Below are 26,594 nucleotides of genomic sequence, written 5' to 3'. Positions count from 1 at the left end.
GCCGCCAGCCCCAGGGTCCACATTCACTCTCGGCTTCAGTCTGATCCCCAGCCCTGGTTTCAGTCTTTCCCCCAGCCCTGGTCACGTCCCAGCTTTAGCTCCAGCCCTAGTCCCCCAAGTGTCCCCTCACTCCAGTCTTAATCCAGGCCCCTAGCTCTGGCGCCACCCCCCAGCCTAGGCACTAGCCCAAGTCCAACTTCCAACCTCGGCCCCAGCCCGAGCCCAGCCCTGGCTGGCTCTGGTGCTCACCCTCGGTCTCAAGCCCACTTGGGTCCCAGCTGGCCCTGGCCCTCAGCCCTGGTCCCAGCCCTTGTCCCTGTCCAGTGCCAGGGTGCCCGTGCCCACCTGTTGTGGCCCTGCAGCCGGTGGAGCTCGTGGCCTTGCAGCAACAGCTGCTTCTCCAGCTTGTTGGTGGACAGTGACGTCTCCAGAAGCTGGATCTCCATTCTCGATGTCTGGTTCAGGACCTGCCCCGGCGAGCGGGGGGTGGGGGGAGGTGGGGGCCCATGTAAGCCCTGCCAACAGCCACACACCTGACCTTGGGCCCTGCCATTCCAGAAACTTGCTGACCTATTTCCACCCTCTCAGTATTTCCTCACTCACTCACTCGCTCACAGACCCTAACTGAGCTTATGATCTGCTTCTTAAATTTACTCTTCCCCATCACTGCATGGCAGTTCCATTCCTCCTGCTGCTCAGACCCCAGCAGGAGTCACCCTTGACCCCCCCCCCCCATATCTAATTCATCAGCAGGTCCCATCAGCTCCACCTTCCAAATGGGTACCTGACCACTTCCCTGCGCTTCCCCGCCCCCACTCAGGCCCCGGCCTCCATCTCCCGCCGTACCCGGGCCAGCCTACTCACAGGGCTCTCTGCTCCTGCCCTTGCCCCTTGCAGCCCTTGGCTGCTCGGTAGTCTGAGGCAGACTTAAAAAGCAGCCCCTATGCTCTCCCTGTGGCTCCCACCTCACATGGCAGTGGCCTGCAAAGCCCTGTGACGCCATCTGCCCCCATCACCTGTCTGAGCCCACTAGTCTCCCTGGGTCACTCCAGTCATACCGGCCTCCCTGACGCTCCTGGAGCTTGCCAGCACCGTTCCACCCCTGGGCCTTTGCATATACCGTTCTCCCTGTCGGGAAGGTTCTCCCAGTAAGCCTGGCTCCAATTCTACCCTCCCAGTGGTGCCTTCCTGGCTGTACTGTCTAAACTTGCAACTCGCCCCTCCCACCACTCCCGGCACACACTCCCCACTGATCTCGTCCATGCTACTTTCTCCCTAGTGCTACCACCGTCTCACACACATATGTTATTTATCCTGCTTGTTTTCTTGGTGCTCATTAGAAAGGAAGCTTCATGGGGGTAGGGATCCACGCCTGTTTTGTTTACTGCTGTAAACTAGAACCAGCCCCATCCAACAGTGCCTGGTACATAGTGGGGTTTAACAACATGTGCCCATTTGTCAGTGTCTTTTCAGCCAGTCACTCACCCTTTCATTTCTACTCCTGTCCTCTCCTTCCCTCTCTGCTGTTCCCTGTGGCCTCCTCTTTCAGAGTCACTGGCCCCCTGAGTTCTAATGAATTGTTTATTATCCACCTTCCCCTGGAGCACTGCGAGTCCTTTGGGGTGTGTGTGCTGCTGCATCCCCTCATCCCAGTGCCCAGCACGGACCCGGACACTGGAGTCACAGAGGCAGAAGAGCCAAACCCAGTGTCTACCCTCCCCCCTCTCCCTACCCTGGGCTCATGGCCTGGTGGGAGAGCTTTGTAACGGGGTTGTCAGGGAGGAGCCCAGGAGGCTACAGGGTCAGAGGAGGCCCTGACCTCACCCAGGGACAGGGGTCAGGGCAAGATGACTAGGGCTGTGAGCCAGCCTGGCCTGCCACAGGCCCCCCAGTGCTGCCCCCTCACCCTCCGGTACCTGAGCCTCCACGTCGGTCAGCTTGCGGGTCTGGGCGGTGGTCTGGTTCAGGAGGCTGGTGCCCAGCTCCAGCATGGTGGCTGTCTGGTTCTGGACCATGTGCTGCTGGGCCTGTGCCAGCTCCAACCTCAGGTTCATCTGGATGTACCTTTCTAGCTGTGGGGAGACAGACGGTGGGCTGGGGTCATGGGTAGGGCCTGGGGGAAGGCTCCTGTCCCTTCCATATGTCCCCATGGAAGGACATAGAGCAACCAGGGGCATCCTCCCCTCAGCAGCCAGAGGGATCCTATTAAACCTAAGTCAAATCACATTTCTCCTCTGCTCAAAACCCTCCCACGGTTCCTGTCTCACTCAGAGGGAAAGCCAAAATCCTCTCTGACCGCAGGTTCTTTCATGACCTGGCCCCCTGCTACCACTCTGATTTCCTCTCCTTGCCTTCTCTCCCTCACTCAGCTCCAGACACACTGGCCTCTGTAACACCCTTCCAACAGAGCAAGCACACAACCACCTCAGGGCCTTTGCACATGCTGTTCCCTCTGTGTGGATCCTCCCCACTCACACACCATCTACAAGGCTCACTCCCTCATGTCATTTCAGGTCTCTTCCTACCACTTATCAATCCCTGACTTCGTATTACATATTTATCTGTTTATTGCCTTTTAAAATTAACCCTTGGAATGTCAGTGCCGTGAAGCAAGGGGCTTGATCTTGCTTTATCTCCATATCTAGCACAATGCTTAGCTTACAGTGGGTGCTCAAAAAAAAATGTGTTCAATGAGTCGATGAAAAGGGGAAGCAGCAAGGGTCAGAGCATAGCACCCAGTGTCATGCCCGTTACCCAGCTTCCTAGGGCTGAGTCAGTAGCAGGAAGTGGGGATGCATCTTTCCCCGTACAAGAGTTTGCAGGTCCATCAACCAAGCTGGACTTTCTATTTTCTGGCCCCCTCCATCTGTGAAATGGAGCTGAACTGGCCAGTCTCCAAGGGTTCTCCCAGCTCAGATGTTTTGGGATCTGACAAGCTAATGGTCGTTTCTTTGACAGGGCGGCTCTCTTTCCCAAGAGCAGGAGAAAACTGGTCTGGTGTGAGACTAGGATCAAATTGCAAAGGTGAACAGCATGTTCTCAGGGCTCAGTGCCTGAAGGCAGAGAGCCGGTGCCCCTCCTCCACTCCATCTCCATTTGGCACACTTGCTGGCCTCTTGCCACAGTCTCTATCCCCCAGCCCTGGCTCCTTCCCTTCTCCTGTCAGTCTTCCAGGAGGTCCAAAAGGGCAGCTCCCAGGGTCCCTGGGAAGACTGGTGCTTCCAAGAGAGAGGCAGTGACCTTGGCTGGGGGTCAGGTTCCAGCTGCTTCTTCCTTAGTCTCTTCCATCTCAAGTGTCTGCTCCCATACCTTCCTCCCTTGAGTGCCTTAGAAGGGGCATGGTCCGTTGTAGTGCGATGTTAAATCCTGAAGGGGGCGCAAGTGGTGTTGATTAGAGCAGTGGTTCTAAACTTGCAGTCCTTGTGGCAGCATCGCCAGTGAGCTTGTGAGAAATGCAAGTTTCTAGGCCCCACTCTAGACCTACTGAATCAGAAATTCTGCGGAGAGGCCCAGCCAGCCGATGCTCGCTTAAGTGTGAGAACCCGTGGTGCAGAGGTCACAAAGGGGACTTGAGGACCAGGGAGACAAGTACGTCCGAGCTTCTCAAGCCTTTGTCCCTTTGGCCCCTTCTTTCCTCCTCTACACCATCAGCGCCCCCCCGCCCCCAGCACACACATGTGCTCCAAGGGCTCCCAGCTAAAAATTAAAGAAAAAAAATATCCTTGACTCCACAGCCCCCTCTATCTGTGTCTCCAGTTTCTCTGCTCCCCCAAACAACAAAACTTCTTGAACAAGTTGTCTCCATCTTCACCTCCATTCCCACGCTCACCTTTTAATTTTTTTATTTTTAATAAATAAATAACGAAATTAATTTTGGGGCTGTGGCATGCGGGATCTTTTTTCCCCAACCAGGGATCGAACCCTTGCCGCCTGCAGTGGAAGCATGGAGTCTTAACCACTGGACCACCAGGAAGTCCCCACCTTTTAAAAAAATTAATAATATTATTATGGTGTACTTCATGCACACACACAAAAGCATAAAGAATAGTATAATAAAGTCTGTGTATTTACCACACTCAAGAAAAATATACAATCCAGATTGTTGAATCCTGTGCACCCGCCGACCTATCCCCAGCCCCAGGGAGCCCCTTCACTCTTTAACGCACCTTGTTATAACCCTCCTTGACAGGGGAGGGTCAGGGGACACTTCTATGCCCTCAGCTTACTCTCCACCTCAGCAGCAGTCAACCCATATGGCCGCTCCCTTTTTCTGGAAGTATTTCCCAGATGTACCCTCCTTGAGTTTTCCTTCTCCCCTCCTCCGTCCTTTGCCCTCCCCTCCCATCACCCCCTCTCTGAGTCCTCCTTTTTCAGCCTTCTTAGGGAGCTCTCATGAGCCCCATCCTGGGCCCTCGTCAAGGGTGTTTACGTTCTCTCCCTAGGTCAAGGGTGCTTAATGGGGGACCACAGGGCCTGTGAAGAGAATTCAGGGGGTCCGTGAACTTGGATGAGAGAAAAATTACATTTCTGTTCACTAACCTGTAATTAAAATTTGGTATTTCCTTCAATTATGAGCATAGGCCCCAAATCATAGCACTGTTAGTTGATTGTACAACTTCATTACCAATAGAAATCACAAATATTTTCACATCACAGCACCGATGTTACAGTATCTTAAAATATGATACTGACCATCACTTCAGAATGACAGACATTCTCAAACCCACCACTGGATAATGTGACAGCTACGGCACAGATTTAACTTTTAATGTTTTGATTATAATCGCATTATCACTGGGTGTCCTTAGGCTTTTATTTTATGCATTGAAATGTAATATTCTGGGGCTTCCCTGGTGGCGCAGTGGTTGAGAGTCCGCCTTCCAATGCAGGGGACGTGGGTTCACGCCCCGGTCCGGGAAGATCCCACATGCCGCGGAGCGGCTGGGCTCGTGAGCCATGGCCGCTGAGCCTGCACGTCTGGAGCCTGTGCTCCACGGCGAGAGAGACCCGCGTAATGCAAAAAAACCCAAAAAAACAAAAAAGTAGTAGTCTGAAAAAGGATCCATAAGCTCCACCCAGGACCAGATGGCAAAGTGCCCAAGGCCCCAGATGCATCAGGGTCCTGCCACTCCAGTGGGTCCTAGGATTTTCACATCCCTCTATGTGCTGACTACGCGGTCTCCATCCCACCCGGATTTCTCCCCTGAATGTCCCACCAGCTTGCCATCACCACCCGGGCTTCCAAAAGCATCTCAGGCAGAAGCACCCAACACATAACCCTTGATTCCCCAGCTCCCACAGCACCCCATCCCTGCCTGTCCACCCCATTCTCCTCCCTCTTTCCCATCACAGTAAATGGCCTCACTCAGTACTTAAGCCCCAAACCCAGACTCCATCCTTGACTGTTTCTGTCACCCACTGCACTCAATCCGCTAGCAAGTTCTGGTCACTATGATCCTAATGTGAGTTGCCAATCTGTTCACTTCCCTGAACCCTGGGCCGGGCTGCCAGCATACCCACAGGTCAGCCTCCCCGCCATGCCTCTATCAATACTCTGGGGACTCTAACATGCGGCCCAGCGTGCATTCATATGCACAAGGGTAAGCAGAGCTATACTGAGGCTGCTCTCAGACTATCCCACGTGTCACAAGGCTGGTTTAAAATATAGACTCCCAGGCCCTGAGCTTCTGCTCCACACAAACAGCAAGTTTATTCCAGCCATGAGACCTTCTCAAGCCTCTCCCCAAAGAGTCTCATTTGCAGATGGTCCAACTGAGACCCAGAAGACTTGCCGAAGGTCACCAGCTGGTGGGCTGTGTTCCAAGACTCCTCAGGTCTGCAGAGCAGGGTAGCTTGGGATCCTCTCGAGCAATGGGAGCTCCTTAAGCACTCTTATTAGTCCCCCACTTGTCCTGTGGCTGCCAATGGTTGGGTGGGGCGAAGGCCACCCACAGCTGGGGCCCATCACCCAATTTGCCACGCATGCTCATGGGCCCTAGGATGGGTAATCTGGGCACCGCTCAGCCAGCCCGCAGCTCTGGTGACTGATGTCAGCTTGTGTGGTGGGCGCTGGGCCCAGCCTGGGCTCAGGCACCAGCTGGAAGGGTGGAGGAAGGACCCCCGTGGAGAAACAGGCCCTGGTCTAAATGAAAAAGACTTCCACTGGTAAATGCGTAAATAACTGTGCTCCATTCATCCCATGAACTCTGCTCAGCAGTAGAAAGGAATGAATTACTGATGCGACAACACGGAGGCATCTCCAATTACACTGCGCGAAAAGAGCCAGACTCGAAGGGCTACATACTGTAGGATTCTACTTATATGACTTTCTGGAAAAGTCAGAATTCGTTGTTGTCAGGGGCTAGGGCCCGGGGGTAGGGATCCACAGCAAAGGGACATAGGGGAAATTTTGGGGGGTGCTGGCAATATTCTATATCATGTGATGGTGGTTACATGACTATATACATTTGTCAAAATTCGTGGAACTGTACATTAAAAGAGTGAATTTCACTGTATCCACATATTGAGACTATATCTCAATATAAAACAAACCTAGCAACACAAGGTTCTATAAAATGTCCCATTTAAAAATGTGTTACAATAATAAATGTGTTTCTTCAAGCTAATCCCTCACCCTCTGAGTTTCATTCATGTATTCACTCAGAAATTATTTCTTGAGCATCCCGTCTTGGGATGGGAATTAGGGTGAAGCAGGACAGGCTGAACCTTGGCCCCAGGGGAGGAAGGGCAGAGATTAGAGCCTAAGGAAGGAGAAAGGGCTTCAGCAGGGGTCCCTCAGGCACTGGGCCCCAGGCAGGGAGGGATACAGGAGCAGAGACCTGGCGAGCCTGGAGGACATGCAGGGCCCAGTCAGCCCAGCCCCACTTCACATACAGGGAAACTGAGGCCCCAATCGGGAAAGTAACTTGCAGGAAGTTACGCACAGGAGCTACTGCCCTGTCTAGCCAGACATATGGACATCTGGAAGGTCAGAGCTTTGACGGTTTTGTGTATGTGTTTCAATTTAAACGCAAATTTTTGTAATTTTAATTTAAATTTTTCGAATGGGTAATATAAGCCCTGTCCTGTTTCCCCTACTCACAGGCCACTGAAGGGGCTTCCAGGTTTCCTCTCAGAGAAACTCTAAGCATGTACCAGCAGTAAGTATGCTTATATCCCCCTGCTTTTAGTCTATAAAAATGTCAGCTCACCGTGCTACACCCTGCGTCTTTTTTCTTAATATAATTTGGAGATTGTTCTAGATTCATCCAGGGAGACTCGCCTTGCTGTTTTAACAGCCTCCCACCGTTTGCTTACAGCTGGGCTGTAGGTTATTTCCAGGCTTTTGCCATCACACCAGGGCTGCTGGGAACATCCTGTTCACTTGTCATTAGCTCTCTTGCAAGGCTGCTTGGGGATAAATCCCTTAAACCAGAACTGCCGAGTTTAAGGGTGTGTACACTAGTGATGTGGACAAACTGCCCTGGGCAGAGGCTGTGTCTGTGGTTCCCACACTGCCTCTGGAGGAGGGGCCCTGAGCCAGGGTGTTACCTACTCCAATCCTCCAACACACATCCACACGCCCCTATCTCAGGAGCTCCCAGAGCTTCTCCTGTCAGCTCCCTTCTGACTTTCAGGTCTGCCCACAAGTGTCACCTCCTCTGAGAAGCGTTCCCTGGCCACCCCATCAAAGGTAACCGCACCCCAGCCCTACTCCACCTGCCACGACTGTGGTTTCTTCACAGCATGTCGCGCATCTGAAATCACTGCGGTCATTTCCTATTTGTCTCTTCCCCCCACAGGAACATCAGCCCCGGGAGGCAGGGTTGCCCTGTTCATGGCCACGCCCTCTGTGCCTCTAACAGTGCCAGGCACATAAGAGGTGCTCAGAAACTATTTGTTAAAAAGAACAAATAGGTCCATTTTATGTAAGGAGCACCGGATTTCCACTGAATCATTGTTTGGCTGCTAGAAATAAGTTTGGACGTCCTAACCCAGCCCCAGCTGCCCCTGGAGCCCCGTGAGAGGTATGGCCAGAGGGCCAGAGTGTGGGGAGACCACTGGTCCAAGGACAGGAAGAAAAGGGGAAGAAATGCCGCACAGAGACTGGAGGGCAGGGGGGCAGGAGCTGAGGGAGGCCCACGGCAAGGGAGGGAGCCAGCTTGTGGTATCTGCAGGGGAAATGTTCCAGAAACCTGACACAGTCTCGGGGCCCATTCGTCTGTTCAACACACTCATTCAGAAGTGCCAGGACTCTTGCGGGGCACTGGGGAGAGAGCGGTAACCAGGGAAGGCTGGTTCCTGCTTGAGGAGGGGTGCCAGGTGTGGCCCCAAGGGCTTTACTTAGCCCGTTTAGTCCTTGGTCTCATCACTCCCATTTCACAGATGAGGAAAAGAAGCACAGAGAAGATGAGTCCGTCCCCCAAGTCTCACAGCTTGGGAGTGGCAGAGGCTGGCTTGGGACCCAGGCCTTCGGGCTCCTGAGACCACAGCCTTCACCACTCCAGTTGGCTGCTATAGCAGCCAGACTTCAAGGTAGCCCCAATCACCCTCCCAGTACTCATGCCCCAGTGTAGTCAGACTAGCCAGTGTGACCAACAGGACACTGGAGAGATGTTGGTGGTGAGCCCGTGGTGACATCGTCACATTGTGGCTTCTGCTTTGCCCCCTCTTGAATCTCTTGCTCGGGGGGAAGCTGGCCCCCATGTCCTGAGGACCCTCAAGCAGCCCTGAGGAGGGACCCATCTGGAGAGGAACAGAGGGCTCCCACCACCAGCTAGTACCACCCTCCCGGCCCTGTGCTGGGGCCACCTTAGGGGCTGATCCTCCAGCCTTAGTCAAGCCTTCAGATGACCACAGCCCCGGTTGACATCTGAGTGTAACTGCATGGAAAGAAACCCGAGTTGGAGCTACCTTGGTAAGGGGCTCCCGATTCCTGACTCTCAGAAACTGTGCGAGATAATAAATGTTTGTGGTTACTGTAACTTGTTGAACATCTTAGGGTGACGCATTATGACACAATAGATGACCGGAACTACTGCACTGCTTTCGCAGAGGTCACAGAAGTTAGACCCTCTTTCTCGCCGGCCCTGCCCCCTTTGTCTGGCCCATCACATCCTGCCCTGTCATCCCCAGGCTTCAGTTTCCTCATTTTCCCAATGGAACGAACTTTGTGGCTGTGAGCCTGACGGCCAAGGTTGGCCGCTCCTCCTCTGCCTGGCTCCAGCCCCTCCCATCCCCTCGGGGGCCCACACAGGCCCTGACCCCTTGGCTCAAGGCAGAGGGGGTTGTCTTGTTTTTCCTGAGCCGCCAGGCCCAGACTTCCTAGGCTATTTTCCTCCCTGCAGGAGATTCTGTTGCTTTTCTTCTGGGTCAGGGCTCAGAGTAAGCAGAGTGAGTGGGCAGGGAGCCAGGAGTGGAGAGCGTCAGGGACCAGCGGGCTGTTGAGGAGGAATGCGCTTTTCAACTCTCAGCTCAAGCTGCGATTCCCGGCACAGGCCCGGCTCCGCCAACCTTCCAGCTGGAGCGCTGAGTCCAGTGTGGGCCTGGTGCGTGGCGCTGAGAGTCAGGCGCTGGTCCAATCACAGCTTTGGTGTTTGCTTTCTGAGCCAGTGAGGGAGCTTCTCTGAGCCTCAGTGTCCTCATCAGAAAATGGGGCTCACTGATTCCTCCTTGCAGAGGGGCTGGCGTGGGTGCCTCTGCCACCTGGATGTGGGTGCCTCTCATAAGCTGGGAAGGAGCTGCCAGGGCTCTGGCCTCAGGTTCAGCTATCCCTTTGTGGTTGTCTGTATCTAAACCTTGATCTTGGAAGGATTGTCTACAATGAGGCCCAGTGGATGAGGCTTCCTTATTCTCCCAAGTGTAGGAATTGGGAGTTTGATCAAGAGGAAGTGAAGAAGCACATTTCTTGCAGTCACTCACCTCCCTGCCACCTGTGCATCAGCCCTTACACAGAGTGGGGTGGTGTGTCCATTTTGCTTGGCAGGTGTCTACTTAGTGCTTGTTATGTGCTGGACACTGTTCTAACCTCTATGTATATTAAATCCCATCCTCTGTGGTAGGAGATGCTATCGACCCATTTTACAGATGAGGCACATAGAAGTTAAGCAACTTGTCCAAGGACAGACAGCTCATCAAGGGCAAATCCAGGCTGTCTGGGAGTAACTCTCCCAGGCTGCACTTCAAAGCTGGCTTGACTGAAGTGATCATGTGACAGTAACCCCAGCTCCCCTCCCAGCCCCAGCTCCACCTGGGGGAATGGAGTCAAGTGTGTTCTAGATGAAAGGAGGCATTGCTGGGGTATCTCCCCATGCGGCAACAGGTTTTCCTGCCTGCGCAACTCTGGTGTATAACTCTGATCCCCAGCAGCCTGGAGGAAAGGAGAGATTGCCCCACCCTTGACAAATGAGTAAACTGAGGCCCAGAGAGACCAAGCATTACCCACAGCTGGTAAATGAGGATTTGAATCCAATGGCTAAGCTCTTTCCCTCACCCATCCCCCCATCCCCCATCTCTGGTGGGCAAGGCTGATATTGAAGACAGGGTGACAGGGATAGGACCAGGGTCAGGCAAAGAGGGGAGGAGCAGGTCCAGATGTCCATTGCCACTGCCCATCACTGGGGGCAGGACAGAAAGTGGCCACATCAGTTTCCAGCACCCGAAAGCCTCGAGAGCAGGGTCAGGCCCGGGGAGGTTGGGTCTGGGCCCTGATGAACACGCTGGTCTCATCTTGGCCATACTCTGCTGACTCTCTGGGTTACAGCCACACCAAACATTTTTCGCTCCTTCAAAATCCTTTTGCTCCATTCCACCTCAGGGCCTTTGCACTTGCCGTTCCCTGTGCTTGGAACGTCTTCCCCTTCTCTTCCTTGCCTAGGAACTGCTAATCCACTCTTTACATCTCAGCTCTGTCCTCTGTCCTTCCTCCATCAAGGTTGGGCCCCCTATTATCCACTCCTAGGACAGGTGAGCCCCTCCCTCACAGCATGTATCATGGTTTATCATTACACATGAGAAATTACTAAGTTAGTGTCTCTTCCTCTGCTCCCAGAGGGGAAAGACTGAGTCTTCCTTGCTTACTCTGAATCCCCATCACCTGCACTTAGCGTGTAAGCTTGCAGTAAACATCAGTGGAGGGGATGATGAAGTGCATGGAGGAATGAACACTCTACCTGGCAAATTAAGTTCAGAACGGTGCATGTGTGCACGTGTGCAGGCCTGTATGTCTGCACATAAGCCCAGAGCTTCAGAACTGTAAGGACGCATGGATTTTTCATAAGGTTTCTGACATGCTGTGTGTCCTGTCACCACAAGATTGTCCCTGCCGATGACCCTGGGGTGAATGTAGTCGAGTCATTCCCCCACCCAAGATCAGTGTACTCAGTCGGTGTAGTGATTAAGAGCGTGAGGTCTGGAGCCAGCTTGCCTGGGTTCAAGCCTACCTCCCTCACATCCTAGATGTGTGAACTCTCTGGGCCTCAGTGTCCCCACAGTAAATGGGGATCATAACAGTCCTCACCTTTTAGGCTCTCGTGAGGTTCAATGAGTCAATGTTTGTAAAACACGTGTGATAGTGCCTGGCACAGAGACAGTCCTGTCTGTGGAGGGGCCACAGCAACGCATTCACCCCAGAAGAGAGAAGAAGCAATAACGGCATCTCCCACTTCCCTGCAAGCAGACCCAGCGCCAGACACGCTCCCGGACCTCCGCATGCGCTAGTTATCTGGGCCTCACGGCAAACTCAGGCATGTGCTCACCGTTGTCCCCAGTTTACAGACGGAAAAACTGTGACTCAGGCTTTCCCCACACTTGCAGAGCTATAAATCTCACAGACACAAGGTCGAGTGAACAAAAGCAAATTGTAGAAAGAGATAGACAGTGTGACCGCTTATACAGGAAACAAATATACATCGGTTAGGGAGGGACCTGGAGTAGGAGGTCATCAACACAGAACTCACAGTAGCCATCTCTGGTGGGGGAAGGAGGCAGGAGAGGGTGAGGGGCTTAAGTAGGTTGGTAAGGCTTTGTTTCTTAAGCTGGGTTGTGGGGACAAGAAATTTCATCTGATTTTTCTCTCTACCTTTTCATACATCTAAAGCATCTCAGTAAAAATTACAAATGCATAGAATGAACAGCGAGGAAACTAACCAGGAGATGATCAGGGGATTGGGTGATTTTTTTCCCTCTGTCTTTACACACTTCCATATTTCCCAATTTTTGCACGCTGAAAATTCGTCAAAAGCTGAGAGAAACAGCTGGGCTGCTGGGAGGTAGAGCTGAAGCTGGACCCTAGGTCAGCATGACCCCGGCCGCTTTATTTACAGCCTCTCCCTAGCTCATCTCTGTGCCTGGGGGACCCATTTACAGTCTCTGCAGAACTTTCATATGGGGGTTCCCGTCAGCTGCTTGGGGGTCACCTTCCATCCTTCAGCCCTACTTGGTAGACCAACGAGTGTTGGACTGGAGTCGGGAGTAAAGGGCCACAAGGCTCCGCCAGCATGAGCTTCTGAGGCTCCGTTCCTCTGTCCAAAGGAAGCCGTTTTGCTTTCAGCTACAAGAGTCCCCAGTCACCTCCTAGCCTGCAGGCCCCACCAGATCTCTGCATGCTTTACTTCATTTTGTCCTCACCTGAGGTACTTGTTTTCATTCTCCCCACTTGGCAGATGAGGAAACTGAGGCCCAGGGAGGAGAAAAAGGGACTTTCCCAAGATCACACAAGGCGGGACACAGAGAAGTTGGTTGGGTTCCTGCGCTGACTCCAAGATCGATTGCCCTCCTGTGCCGAGCATCCCAAGCATGTTTTCAACAGCTGGCTTCCCTGGGCTCTGACTCTATGCCGGGCACTGTCTTCAGCCCTGCATGTATATTAATTCATTTAATCTCCACGGCAACCTGCAAAGTGGCTTCTACTAGTGTCCTTGTTTCACAGACAAGAAGGCTGAGGCACAGACTGGCAAAGTGATTGAGAACACACACCCAGCAAACAGTAGAGATGTGATTCAAATTGAGTCAGTGGAGCCCCAAGGCCCACGCTCAGTCTCTGTGGGATTTACCCCAGGCCCTGGGCCAAGGATGGAGGTTGTGACAGTGATGACGCCTAGACGGAAGTTCAGGGTTCCCTCAGCTTTCAAGGGCTGCCCCTGATGGCTGAGGTGCTAGCTGAATTTACTCTGGCAAAAGAGCCCTAGAGAAGTTCTCTTTGGCTGAGGGCCTCCTGGGAGAAGGGGAAAATCTAGCACCTGTGAGTTTTCCCTGTGATGGCCGAGGGCCTCTCTGTTCCCCAGGCCCCAGTTGGGTACCCAGGGGCCAGGTCACAATGGACATGTCTTGTTTATTGTGTTGAGAGCGTGGTTTCTGGCATCAGACAGCCTGAGTGTGAACCTGACCTCACCCTTCCTGGTCTTGTGACCTTGGGCAAGTCACCTCACCTCTTGGTGCCTCAGTTTCCTCATCTGTTAATGGGCAAACAGTCTTAGGCTCATTGTGACAATTCAGTGCAATAATTCTCGCAAGGCACATAGGACAGTGTCTGGCACACAGGAAGTGTTCCATAAACGCTGGCCATAACTCCTGTTCTATTTCTTTATCTTACCCTCTCGCTGGGAGGCAGGATTTTAAATTCCACTTTGCAGAGGAATTACTTGATGCAGGTGGCTTCCCCAGGGCCCACAGCTGGTCGGTGGCCCCCCTGGGACATGACCCCTGACTCAGGCTCCATTCCAGACATTTCAGACCTGACTCTGGGGTTAAGCAAATGCTCAGAGGCCAGAGTCCGGGCAGAGCTTCAGGCTGAGGGGCAGACCTGGGGCCTGTTTTCTCACATTTCCTGCCCAAGGAGTGAAGGGGAAGGGGTCTGTGTGTATCCCAGCCAGGCCAAGCTCTGGGGCCCGGGAGGAGAGAGCCAGAAGCTGCCCGTATGGGATGGCCTGCTCCTTTGGGGAATCCTGCATGAGGGGCTACACTGCCTCTGCTCCCTGGTCATCCCTACGCCCAGGGCATCTGTGCAATCCGTTTCTAGGTTCCCTCCTTGGAACAATAACCCCATTCTTCCAAGAAGTAGATGCTGTTCTCCCCACCCCCTTCCCCAGCCCCAAACACTTTAGAGGAGCCAACCGTGAGGTTAGGAAATCAAACCTCAAGACATTTTGTTCGGCAACCAAGATTCATTTCTTGTTTGGATAACCGAAGGCTGAAAATGCCAAGAATTTACGGGCAGCCTGGGGAGGCCAGGGCAGCCGGGAGCCCCGGCCAGTTTGGGAGGATCTTGGGCTGGGCCAGGACCCCACGCTGAGCTCCCGCTGGATGCACTTTCGATCCTCGTTCAGCCAGGCAAGGCCTCGCGACCGCTGGGCCGAGGGACCGAGTTATTCTGAGGTTTGACGTCAGGGACCTGGAGCGAACAGCAGAGGCTGGGGGGCTCCTGCCCAGCCTCTGACCCTTCTCTGCTTGGCTTTGGGTGCAGAAGGGGAAGAGAAAGAGGCCCCAGCTGAGCCTGGCTGAGGGGTGGGGTGCTAGCCATCGGGCCAGTGTGTCCTGGGTCCTCCAGTGTGGACAGAGCATGTGGACACCGGGGAGGTAGAGGCAGGAGGGATGGATGGCCTGGGGGTGAGGGGAAACCAGAGCAAGAGACTGGGAGAGACTCAGGTAGATGCCAGCCAGACAGGAGAGAGAATAAGAGTGACAGAGGCACCCACGGAGTTAGAGAAAGCGAGTCAGGCCACTGTGAGAGCCCTAGGACAAGAGGCAGACAGACACAGAGACAGAGAGAGGCAGAGACACACAGAGAGATCGGCAGAGAGAGGGCCAGCAGTTCTCGGTACAGGTAAGAAAGTGGAGGGCTCCACGGTTTCCGGGTTCGGAGTCTGCCCCGCTCTCAGCAGAAGCTTTGCTACCCTCAGGTGCTGGGGGTGGGACGGGAGCCTGGGGACTTGCGTTTCCTCACGCCCCTCATGTGAAGGAACGGGTCTCCTTAGGGGGTACGGGAGAGGGCCAAGTATGGCACTTCCTGGCTGGGAGGCCTGGGGCGCTGAGGGCATGACAGGACAAGAGTGGGGCTTTATCGAGCACCTGCTATGGGTAGATGCTTTCTGGACGCTGCCTCTCTTGACCCTACATCCAATGTCAGGAGTAGGACCTTTCACTCTCCATCTTGCAGCTGAGGCTCCCAGGGCTAATCTGAGGTGGACTCAGGAGCCAGGCGCTAACCACTGGTCCGCACGGCCCAGCGAGGGAAGCCTGCTCTCCAGCTGGCTCTGTCCCACCCACCCCTGTCCCCCCAACATTCCTGCTGCAGCTCTTCACCCAGATGAAGTGGTGGAGCAGAGCCAAGAGCTGATGTGCATCCCACTGAGCTGATAGCCGGCTCCAGACATGAGTCATCGGGCAGAGGTTCCAGGAGGACGGAGAGGGAAGAGGAAGAGGAGACTAGTAGAAGGAAGAGAGGGGAGGGGTGCCTGCAGGGGAGTGGGGATGGGGGAGAGGGAGCGGGGGTGGGGCACCCCCGTGCCCCCTGAGCGTAGGCAGGAGGACACCACAGCAGAGCGCTGCAAGAAGAGTAGGTGTTGGGGATTTGGGAACTCTGAGGCAGAAGGGAGCACCCCATTGTCTCAGATCGGGCTTCCTCCACCTCGTTGACACCCTGCAGAGTTGGAGAAGGAAGCTGGACTTTGGGTCTCGCTGCTGTGCCATTCCGGCAAGTTCCTTCCCCTCTCTGGCCTCAGTTTGCTCGCCTGTATACTGGGAACAGGGAGAGGGGTTGGGGGCATGGGCTGAGCAGGTATCGGCTATGGCGAGCTTGCAACAGGGAGGCTCTTCCCTGTGCCGTCCCAGCTGAACGAGTCTTGCTGAGAGCTCAGTCTGGGAGGCCAGTCCTCCCCAGTCATCCCTGGTCATCCCTGATGGCGATGGTGATGAGAATATTTTGTAACTCATTTTTTTTCTCTTCTGGGAGATTACAGCAGAAGCCAAAAAGAGGCCCTCAAATTTCAAATACTGTGAGATAAGCCCAGACCAAGAGAATACACAAGAGAAGAGCCAGGGGCAGGTCATGGTCACAGAAGGTAGCAAGCGTCCCTGACCAGGGGGAGAGAGATGACTGTTCAGGGGCCTTGTATCTCTGAGCCAGGGGCCACATGTCTCATCTGGGAGAGGAAGAACTCAAGAATTGCAGGATTTGTGTTTCTTTCCAGGGAGAACTCCTAATAGAAACAGCCAACATCGATTGAGAATTTACTGTACGCCTGGTGCCGGGCAAAGGACTTCATATGCATCATCTCATTAAATATTCATAAAGGTAGATAGTGTTGTCACCACATTTTATAGGTGAGGAAACTGAGGCTCAGAGAGGTGAAGCAACTTGCCTCAAGTCACACAGTCAGAAAGGGGCAGAAGGGGTCCCGAATCCCAGAAGCTGGGCTCCAGATCTGGGGCTCTCACATTCCAGGCTGTGCTGCTGCCCAGGAGGTGACAGGATCCGGAGGAAAGTGACTGCCAGTGGGTCTGACCTTGTGGCAGGCTCCACCGGCACAGGGTGACCTGGCAGTAACCCAAAGACCAAAGGGCATGAAGGGGGCACTCAACCCAAGGGTACCCGGGAGATGGCACAACAAACCTCTGCTTGGACTCCAACAGAGACCAGGCAGGATTGGGGAGCCCCGAGAATACCAGCACGGACAAGTGACACTCCCTGCCCCAAGGTTACCTGCCACCCTTGGACTGACTTGACAAGGATTGAGCTTCCCCCACCCAGTGGTGCAGAGCTCCAAATAGAGATAATGTTGAATGGAGTAAAAGCCTACTGAGCTACTGTATCCTTGCCCAGGTGAGCTACCCCACGTCTTCATATGTTGTAGCCGGGCAGCAGGCTGTGAGTGGTGCTTGAGTGGTCTCACTGGTCCTCCCAGCCACCCCTTAACATACTGTTCTTCTCTCCACTTTGCAGAAGGGAAAACTGAGCCTTGCTTATCAACAGCCACGTGGCAAGTAAGTGCTGGGGCCGGGATGTGAACTCAGGTCCACCTGATTCCCACATCAGTACTCTTTAGCCCCATGGTGTTCCATGGTGACCCCTGCCTGGGATTATCAGGATACGTGGACAGATACCTGGAGAGGACACTCCACTGCCAGATAGAGAGGAGAGTGACCGCCTAACCTGAAAACCGTTGGTTTAAATCCATCATTTGGCTCAGCCAATGTTATCCAAGCACTAGACACCCAGGGGAGTCAAAGATGGATGAGAGCGTGAGACCTGGGGGAGAAAAAGCAGGTGAGAGGTGAGAGAAGTGTCCACAGGAGAGGTGACAAGGCCTGAGCCAGGGCAGTGGCCAGGAAGACAGGAGGATGGCCTGAGAAGCTGAGGCAACAGGATGGATGGGACCTGCTGCCTGGGGGTGAGTTGGGGGTGAAGGACTCCCCAGGGCCATAGATGACCTACTGGCTGGGTGGTAATGTCTTCAACAGGACAGGTGGGCAGGGGAGGGAAGAGCTGAGTTTCAGGCAGCTTTGGAGTTGAGATACTGTGAGCCCTCGGAGAGGAGATCAGGAGCCCATCAGATGTTGGTTTGGTGTCACTGGGGGGCAGGTTGGAGACGGTGCTGCTGGAAGTGACAGGGGCAGCCCTGTGGATTGTGCCACGAAGTGTGAGAGGAAGCAAAGAATGGAGACTGTGTCCTGGGAAACACCAACATTTCAGGGTGGGGAAAGGAGCAGGAGTGGCCTGAGAGATTGGAGGACCGTTGTGCATCCATGCATTCATCCATTCAACAGACATGTATTGAGCACCTACTATGTGCCAGGCACTGTTCTAGGCCTTGGGAACCCAGTAGTGAACAAAACAGACATGGCTCCTCCCTTCTTGGGGCTCACAGACCAAAAGGAATGCTTTTAAGAACAAGTGGTTGTAGGTGTTAAGGGAGAAAACCAAAGCTGAGTAAAGGGATAGAGAGTGGCAGAAGGATTGTGGCTATTTTAAATGGGGGGGACAGGCAGGGCCTTTCTGAGGAGGTGACATTTAAGCACTAGACCTGAGGTGGGTCAGGAGTGAGCCACTGAAGTGTCTGGGTGAGGGGTGTTCCAGGCTGTAAGGATTTTTGCTCAATAAGAGAATAACTAAAGAGAATGGGAGTCCCAGGAGGGTTTTGAGGAGAGGATCTAGCTTAGGTTTTAACGGGACCCCTCTGTCTGCTGAGTGCAGAATGAACTATGGGGGTCAGGGTGGAAATGGAGCCCAGGGCAGCGGCCATGATGACCATACAGGTAGGAGATGGAGGTGGCTGGTCCTGGGTGGAGGTACGGAAAGTAGTCGGAGTAGCAGCTGAGGACTGGCTGATGGAGACTCTTTCTAGAAGGATGATATTGGTCAGCAATATTAAATTTGCCAAGAAGTCAAGTAAGATGAAGACTGAGCCGTGGCCTTTGGAAGTGGGAAGTGGGAAGTGGGAAGTAGGAGGCTGCTTAGGGAAAGGAGAGAGTGGAGGAGGAAGTGGAGGCAGAGCTTGTGGATTTCTGAGAGACAGGCCAGACGTCAGAGGGTGTGGGGGTTGGAGAAGGGGCTTGTTCTCCTTCCTCCTCATTCTCTGCGTTCTCTTTCTTTTTTAACATGGGAGATACTTGGATGCAATTAAAGACTGAGGGGAAGGAACAGCAGAGAGGGAGGTGCTGTTAGAGACACAGGAGGGCATGGCTGGTTTGAGGAGGTTGAGGGGCTGCAAGGGATGGAACCTGCAGGTAGGGAAGAGTGGCCTTGGCTCATGGAGGAACACTTCCCTCTGAGCCAGAGAAAGACGCTGGGGACTGGTGGGTGCACGGGTGAATCTGCAAGTGTGGGGCAGGCCCCATTTCTCTTTGAAGTAGGAGGTCCATGGTCTGGTGAGATGATGGACAGGGGGTGAAGATGGAGGCCTGAGGAGGAGGTGAGGTTTGGCACGACACTTATGGGACTGGAAACAGCTGCCTGAAGAGACACACACAGATTTCAAGGCAGCATGGAGCCCCCTGGGTTGGGCTCTGGTGTATGAGGCCAAGAGCTCCCTTGAAGGGGAATCCAGGGGTGGGATGGTGGCAGCTGGAAGTGCTGCAGGGCAGGAGGGGTAGAGGGCAAAAAGGCAGGGACTATGGGAAGATGGTGAGTGGGGGGCTAGGGAGACAGATGGCCAGGGCAGGAATGAAACAGGAGGTTAAGTGTGTATTTGAGTGTGTGCATAAATCAGCTTGACTAGATACATATAGAGCCACCTCTCCACCTGGGGGATGGACCAACCCAGGGTATGCAGAAGGCAATCCTTTGGAAAACAGGAGGAAACCACCAGAACTTCAGTTTACATGATGTCATAACTTATCTTCTTCTTTTTTCTTTTTTTTTGCAGTACGCGGGCCTCTCACTGTTGTGGCCTCTCCCGTTGAGGAGCACAGGCTCCGGATGCACAGGCCCAGTGGCCATGGCCCACGGGCCCAGCCGCTCCGCGGCATGTGGGATCCTCCCGGACCAGGGCACGAACCCGCGTCCCCTGCATCGGCAGGCGGACTCTCAACCACTGCGCCACCAGGGAAGCCCCATATCTTATCTTCTTAAAGTTCCATTTTCATTTGTCTCATACCCTGTACATATTATATTAATATGGGTGCACGTGCGTAAATTCTAAATAAATATGCGTGTACTGGGGGAGCGAAGCATTGTTTGCTGATCAGGCAAATGATCTGAAAGATTTGGAAACCATGGGTACGGAGGGACTGCTCCCCATCTTGGACATCACAGGATGCCTTTTCCGCCCCCACCCCACCCAGGGCCAAACCTGCCTCGTTCACCTCTGTACTTCAGTGTCTTGCCTAGGGCCTGGCACATGGAGGGTGCTCAGAGTGTCTGCTGAAAGTATGAGGACAGGAGACCCTAGAGTGGCCCTGGCCTTGGGCCAAAATGGCAGTGGGGTCCTCAACTCCTCGATCTCTGCCACGCCATATTCAATTCGTCAGCAGAGCCCATTCACGCCCTCTTCAGAATATACTAGAACCTGACGGCCACACCCCCTCCCCCAGCTCTGTTCTGCTCCACACCTCCATCACTTCTTGCCTGGTGGCTGCAGTGGTCTCTTCTTTGGGCTCCCAGCATCGAATCTTCTCCTACAGTCTGTTCTGTTAAGACTAAATCAGGTGTTTCTCACCTGCTCAAAACCCTGCAATAGCTCTCGTGATGCTCAGAGAAAGAGCCAAAATCCTTCCCAGTGGACTCCAAGGCCCAACATGGTCTGCCCTCCCCTCATCTCTCGGATTTTGTCCCTCACCCCTCTGTCCTCCTCCTTTCTGCTCCAGCCACACTGGCCACCCTGCTGTTCCCCAGGTAACCCAACTACATTCCCACCACACAGTCTTTGTACTTACTGATCGCTTTGCCAGGAATGCCCTCCCACCAGATACCTTCCTGGGTTGCCTCATCACTTTGCTTGTTCTCTGGGCTCAAACGTCACCTCCTCCGAGAAGTCTTCTCGGATTATCTGACCTCAAATAGTCACCTCTGGTCATTCCTTGCCTTTTTCCCTTTTTCATTTTGCTTCACCATCTGACAGAATAGATATTTATTGTTCATCTCTTTATTGCCTCTTTCTTCCACTAGTCCAGACAGGGATGTACGGTTCTGTTTACTGTTGTATCCCCAGCGCCTAGGATGGGCCTGGCCCTTAATCGGATGAATGAATGAATGGCAGTTAGGGAGTCAGGTTTCCAGCTCTGACGCCGCCCAGTCTTGCTGTGTGGCCTCAGGCTCCTCTCTTTCTGGGCCTCATCATCCCAACCCGTACAATTCGGAGACAAAGGACCTATCAGCCTGGCCATCTGTGTCCAGGGCAGGCCTCTGGGGTAGATGTTTCACCTGCTGCTCGCTGCGCACCACCCTCCTGCAGGCCCAGCCCTTACCTTCTGCAGCCACTGTGTGTTGTTCTCTAGCATGTTTTCCAGCTGTCGTACCCGCTGGGTCGGCCAGTCCCCTAGGTTCAGTGCGGCTGCCGGGGAGTCCCTCTGGAGGCTGTTGGAGCCCCCGAAGGCCTCGGGCTCGGGCGGGCAGGGCTCAGGCTCGGGCAGCACGAAGGTGTAGCTGCACTGGCCATGCTGGACTCGGTGTGCCCGGCGGCGCCCGCCGGCCTCCTGCCCCCTCCGCTGGGCCACAGTCGTGGTGGCCACAATGAGGAGGAGGCCACTCAGCAGCATGGCTGGCCGAGAAGGCATCCAGAGATGTGATGGCGAGGGGTGTCAGGTCAGAGCCCAGGGGCCGTGCCTGTCCACCGCCTGTCTCCCTGCCCAGTTTGCACCCACCGTGGCCAACAGTGGCCAGTCCCGCCTGCACAGCCGCTGCAGCTGCAAAGCCCTGTTTGGCCAAAGCTCCGTCCAGGCGGCTATTTATACTTGCTCCGAATACCACAGCTGCTCTGCTTCCTCCCACCGCCTCAGGCTCCCGCCCCAGACACCCCCTCACCTCTCTTCTTCCCCCCTTCCCTTCCTGCCTCCTCACTCTTGTCCGCACACTGTCGTGTCCCTGCACTGGCTTGCCTGCCTCGCCTCTGAGTCCTTGGATTATCCAGGGGAGGCCTGGCCTCCCTGCCTGAGCGGAGGAAAGAAAACAACGCGCACACACAAACCCCCAAGCTGCCCGCTTTGGAAAACCAAAGGCAACTGAATTCTCTCTTCCTGTCTCTGTCTCTCTGTGTCTCTCTCTCCAACCTCCCCCCACAGGGAGGCTGGGATCTCAAATTTCAGCCCCCAACGCCTTCCCCTTCTCTCCCCGCTCCACCTTCCCCCCTTTGATTCCCAGTTAGCCTTGGAACACAGTGAAGTGACCTTACAGGGAGCAAAGGGGAGGGGGGCAGATGGGTGAGGCTGGGGAGGAGGCAGCCAGTTCAATCTGTTTCTAGAGACAGAGAACATCCTTGCAAAGACAGGGAAGTGGGCGCCCCAGCCAGAGCGGCTCCCATCCTCCTTTCTCCCTCAGGGCCTGGAGGGACATTGGGCCTTAAGGTGGCCCTGGCTCCGTTGTTGTGACAGTAATGAGAGATTGTCCTGTCTTGGGGCAGTAGATTTTGGGGAGAAGAGCTTGGGGTGCAGCAGTGCCCGAGTTAGCGGCAGCTGGCTGTAAATCCTCCTGCCCCAACTACTGGCCCTGAGACCTTGGGTGGGCAACTTCACCTCTCTCGGCTTCCATACCCTGGTGTGTAAGCTGGGTAAATCCCATCTCTTGCATGAGGAATGTATATGAGTTCTGCTCGTGGGGACTGAGGAATTTTTGATTTACTTGTTAACTTGTTTACTGATTCAAATCTTGGCTCCACCACTTATCAGCTGTGTGACTTCGGGCAAGTCGCTTAACCTCTCTGTGCTTCCATTTCCTCTTGGTGAACAGAGAGAAATAATACCATGCACTTCACAGGATGTGAAAATTGAGTTACAGCAATGCTGTCACAAGGTGAGCGCTAAATAAATGTTTTTGGTTGTTGTTGTCATCAGTGTCACAGTTATTATGTACCTCCCCTCCCCCACCCTGCTGGAATGTAAACACCACAGGGGCAAGGATTTGTCCTTGGGGGACCTGGTTGCTGGACAGAAGGTGCCCAGGAGTTGGTTGGGCCCTTCCTGTGTGGGCTGCCTTCTGGCTTTCTCTGCTTGTTTTCCCAGAGTGGGGGCTTATCCGGCTGTTTGGTATTGTTTTTTTCCCTTTGTCTTCCCAAATCCTGATGGCGTTTTGAAATGGGCAGGCCGCTTGGGACAGCAGCAAAGTAGGGGCTCATCCGGGGGACTGAGAACACGAAACCAGGTGTGTGAGGCTTTGGCAGGAAAAGGAAAGGCAGCTGGTCATCAGCCACCAGCATTCACTGAGCCCTGCTTGCCCACCTCTGCCTCCACTGTCTCCACTGTAAAGGGGGTCACACCACCTCTGCCCTTGCAAGAAAGAAGAATGTTAATGTAAGTCAGGAGTTTAATCACAGTGCTGGGCGCAGATGAGCCCAGAGTAAGGGCAGCTATCATTAAGATTGTGTAGGTTGAGCCTCGAGATAATCTCAGTAAGGCCAGCATTATTAGCCTCCCCATTTTACAGAGGAGAAAACTGAAACCCAGAGAAGGAAAGTGAATTGTCCAAAGCCACACAGCCTGGAGGGGCTTGACCCGGAAGTGGCAAAGGTGGGCAGGCTCGACAGCCATGCTGGCCCCAGAGCCCATCCCACTTCCTCCCACGTACCTGTCAAGGCAGTGTGTGAGGACGCCTGCCCCTCAGCCTCAGCCTCTTCATCTGTGCACTGGAGGGAGCATTAACACCTCCTCGTGGGCACCAATATGACAAGAGAAACTCCTGGCACGGGCAATGCGTTTAATCCTGTTGATTGAAAGAAAGAATGAATGTTAATTTCTACCACTCCCTAGGGCTTAATTAAATAGACATGGGCCCCATAATTGCACTAACACAGAATGCCTCTCTGCACAGAAGAGCAAATAGGATTGTCTGTTCACAGGAGAAATGCAGGTAGAATCAAAAGAACACTTCTGGAAAGCCTGGGAGATGGCCCTGCCAACCTCTGTACCTTCATTGTAGCACCTCCTTCTCACCTCAGGACCTTTGCATATGCTGCTTTCTCTGTCCAGAACACTGCTGTCCACACGCCCTTACCCCCACCTTTCATCAGTGTTCCAGTTACTGTGGCTGCCAGAAAATGACCCCAACACTTAGTGGTTTAAAACAAAAATAACCATGTAGTATCTCTCAGGGTTTCTGTGGGTCAGGAATTCAGGAGCAGCTCAGCTGGACAGTCTGTTCCATTCTCTCATGAAGTTGAAATCAGATGGTGGCTACAAAGGCACATGTCCTCAGAGAGCCAGGTGGAAGTTACATCGCCTTTTATGACCTAGCCGCGCAAGGCATTCAGTGGAAGCTCTGCCTTATGCTATTGGATGGGGTCTGCCCAGGTTCAAGGCAGGAATGTAGACACCATCCCTTGATGGAGGAGTGTCATCGTCACAAGAGGAGCTTGCAGGATGGGAAATGCGTTAGTGTAGCCACCTCTGGGAAATGCTACAGGCCGGAGAACTGACACATGATTACACGCCCCCCTCAGCCCTGTTCAAACCAGACCCGCCCCTCTTGGAGCCCTACCCCTTTATCTTAACCCTCCTCAAGGTGCTCAGAGGTTAATTACTTGTGTAATTACTTATCTCCCTCTGTTCGCAGCATTTGATATACAGTATGTTCTCAGTAAATAAATATCTGTCAGATGAATGAATGAATGAATGAGTGAATGAATGCTTGAGCCAGGCTCTCTCTGTCGGACTGATGAGGGGCAGGAGGTGGGATGCCGTGGAGCTGCCATGGGGCTGTGGCACCAGGGCAAGTCCCAGCTGGCACAACGCTGGGAGGCCTCGGGCAGATCACCATCTGGGGCCAAAGCTACCTCCTCCTCAGTCGGAGGGCGGAGGGCGTAAACAGGCTCCACCAGGTCTCCTGAGGTCTTGCAGAGGAGAGCTCTAGGGAAAGTTTACAAACTGTCAGGCCGCTGAGAATCTTTGAACACAGGGCCTCAGGACCAGTGTCGGAGGTAGTCTGGGCATAGGTCTAGCCAGGAGACGGAGGTTTTACAAAGTGGCCTCTTGGCATTCTGGGAAATGGGAACCAGCCAGTCCCACGAGAAGCAGCAAGTACCCAGGTGGCAGCAGGCAGGGGGAGCTGGTGCCTAGACCCAGAGAGGAAACTGGAAAGATGCCATCTGGGGTCGGTTAGCGAGCTCAGGGAGCCTAGAGGCAACATTGAACTTTGGACCTGAAGGGTCTTTGGTAACCAGCGTGCTCTGTGCTGTGGACTCCTGGCCCCGAATTCCCTCCTGAGCACCAGACCCAGTCACCTTCTGGACGTGACCTCCTAGGTCTCAAACGGAACTCCTCATTTTCTCCTCCCCTACTCCACTCCAAGTGAACTTCTTCTGGATTATTCCATCCCTGGGAATTGCCCCACCTTGACCAGGCACCTGGACCAGGCACATGTCCTGGAAGCAGGGCCGGCCAGCTTCATGGGTGTGTGACCCCTGTAGTCATACAGGGCCCCACGCTTAGAAGGGTCCCACACTTGGTTTAATGCTCTGCTGTCACCATCTTTAGATTCTTAATAAGTTCTGAACAAAGGGTCCAGCCCTTTCATTCTGCACTGGGCCCCTCAAATTATGTAGCCGGTCCTGCCAGGGAGACACAAGGCCCCACCACCCCCCTAACCCCACCTGCCATCCAATCAGACCTGTTCTGCCAACATGATCCCTTAAATATTTCTCCCTTCTGCCCCTCTTCACTGTTCTGGGCATACTGGAGCCAGCCTGTCTGTGTTGGAATTCTGGCTTTCCCATCTCCCAAATGTATGGTCTAGGCCAATTTGCTTAACCTGTTTGTACCTCAGTTTTCTCTTCTGTCAAATGGGGTTGATACTAGCAATTATCTGGTAGGGCTGTTAAAAGGATTAAAAAACTTATCCCTGTAAAGGCTTAACACAGAGTCTGGCACATACAGTCTGGCTCAATAAATGGCAGTGCGATGATGTCATCATTCCCCCCACTGTCACTCTTTTAGCCCAGTGTCTTCATCCCTTGCCAAAGGGAGAATAACAGCCTCAGAACTGAACTCCTGTTAATCTACCTTTGATGCTACAGTCAGTGATTTTTCTAAGACACAAATCCAGCTCTTGACTCCTTTGCTTAAGACCCTTCAGTTTTAAACTCCAAATTCTTTACATGGTTTATAAATCTCTGCAGGATCTGGCCTCCAGCCTCACCGCTCTTATCCTAGGACTTGGTACCTTGTGATGAAGAATTGGTTTTAATTTCCAACACTCTGTCTGCTATCTTCGGCATCAGCTCCTTAGTTTTTGTAGTCACTCTGCTTGAACAATCCTCCTCACATTTATTCACTGGCTTCCTTCTACCTGTCTTCTGGGTCTTATCTCAGGCATCACCTTCTCTGGGAAGCCTTCCCCGTCAGCCTCCCTCCTTTGGTGGAAATAGGCCCTCTTCCTCTGGGACCCCGGGGCCCCCTGCCTGTGCTTCCCCATCAAAGCTCTCACCCTGTATTATAAAGCCTTGTTTGTATGCCTTTATCCCCCTCTGGTTTGAAAACTCTTTCAGGGCATCAGCCACACTTTCCATTTCTGTGTCTGTTGCCTCTCCTAAGGTCAACTTCATAGTAAGTTCTAAAGAGTGTTGAATGAATAGTCTCCACTTTGGTGTGGGGACTGGAGCTGCAGTCCCAAGGTGGAGACTAAGGAAATCACCCTTTCCAGGGCAAGGGAAGCAGGAAGTTTCTGTTTGGGGTATTTCAAGTATCTTGCCTCCAAATACTTAAAACAACCCCTCTACCCCTAGTTTATTTTCCCTTTGTTGGCCTGCTGTTGCCGTGGAGCCAGAACGTGGAGAAAATATTCATATCCTTCTGGAGATTTTGGCTTTTGCTCAAATGTCTTGTGCAAAAAGAGAACTTATTGGCTGATGTAACTGAAAAGTGTAGGGGTATCTGGCTTCAGGCATAGCCTGGATCCAGGTGCTCAGGTGATATTAGGAATTCTTTTTTCCCCTTTTTCTCTAGCTCTAAGCTCT

At 53.5% G+C, this 26,594-nt stretch overlaps 1 protein-coding gene across 1 annotated transcript in view; it reads right to left on the bottom strand.

Annotated features, from left to right (window-relative positions):
• The window catches only part of ANGPT4 (angiopoietin 4), a 39,883-nt gene extending 18,162 nt beyond the window's left edge, over positions 1 to 21,721 (bottom strand). The window contains exons 1-3 of the mRNA XM_065892148.1: positions 20,902 to 21,721; positions 1,917 to 2,072; positions 346 to 467 (exon numbers count right to left, since the gene is read on the bottom strand). Of these exons, the coding sequence (XP_065748220.1) occupies positions 346 to 467; positions 1,917 to 2,072; positions 20,902 to 21,210 (587 nt within the window). The 5' untranslated portion in view covers positions 21,211 to 21,721. The remainder of the gene's footprint in view (positions 1 to 345; positions 468 to 1,916; positions 2,073 to 20,901) is intronic.
• Positions 21,722 to 26,594: the final 4,873 nt, after the last annotated feature.

Source organism: Phocoena phocoena, chromosome 15 (genome assembly GCF_963924675.1).
Source record: "Phocoena phocoena chromosome 15, mPhoPho1.1, whole genome shotgun sequence".
Taxonomy (NCBI): domain Eukaryota; kingdom Metazoa; phylum Chordata; class Mammalia; order Artiodactyla; family Phocoenidae; genus Phocoena; species Phocoena phocoena.
The sequence above is the reverse complement of the archived record's forward strand: the minus strand, read 5'-3'. Positions and strand labels throughout refer to the sequence as shown.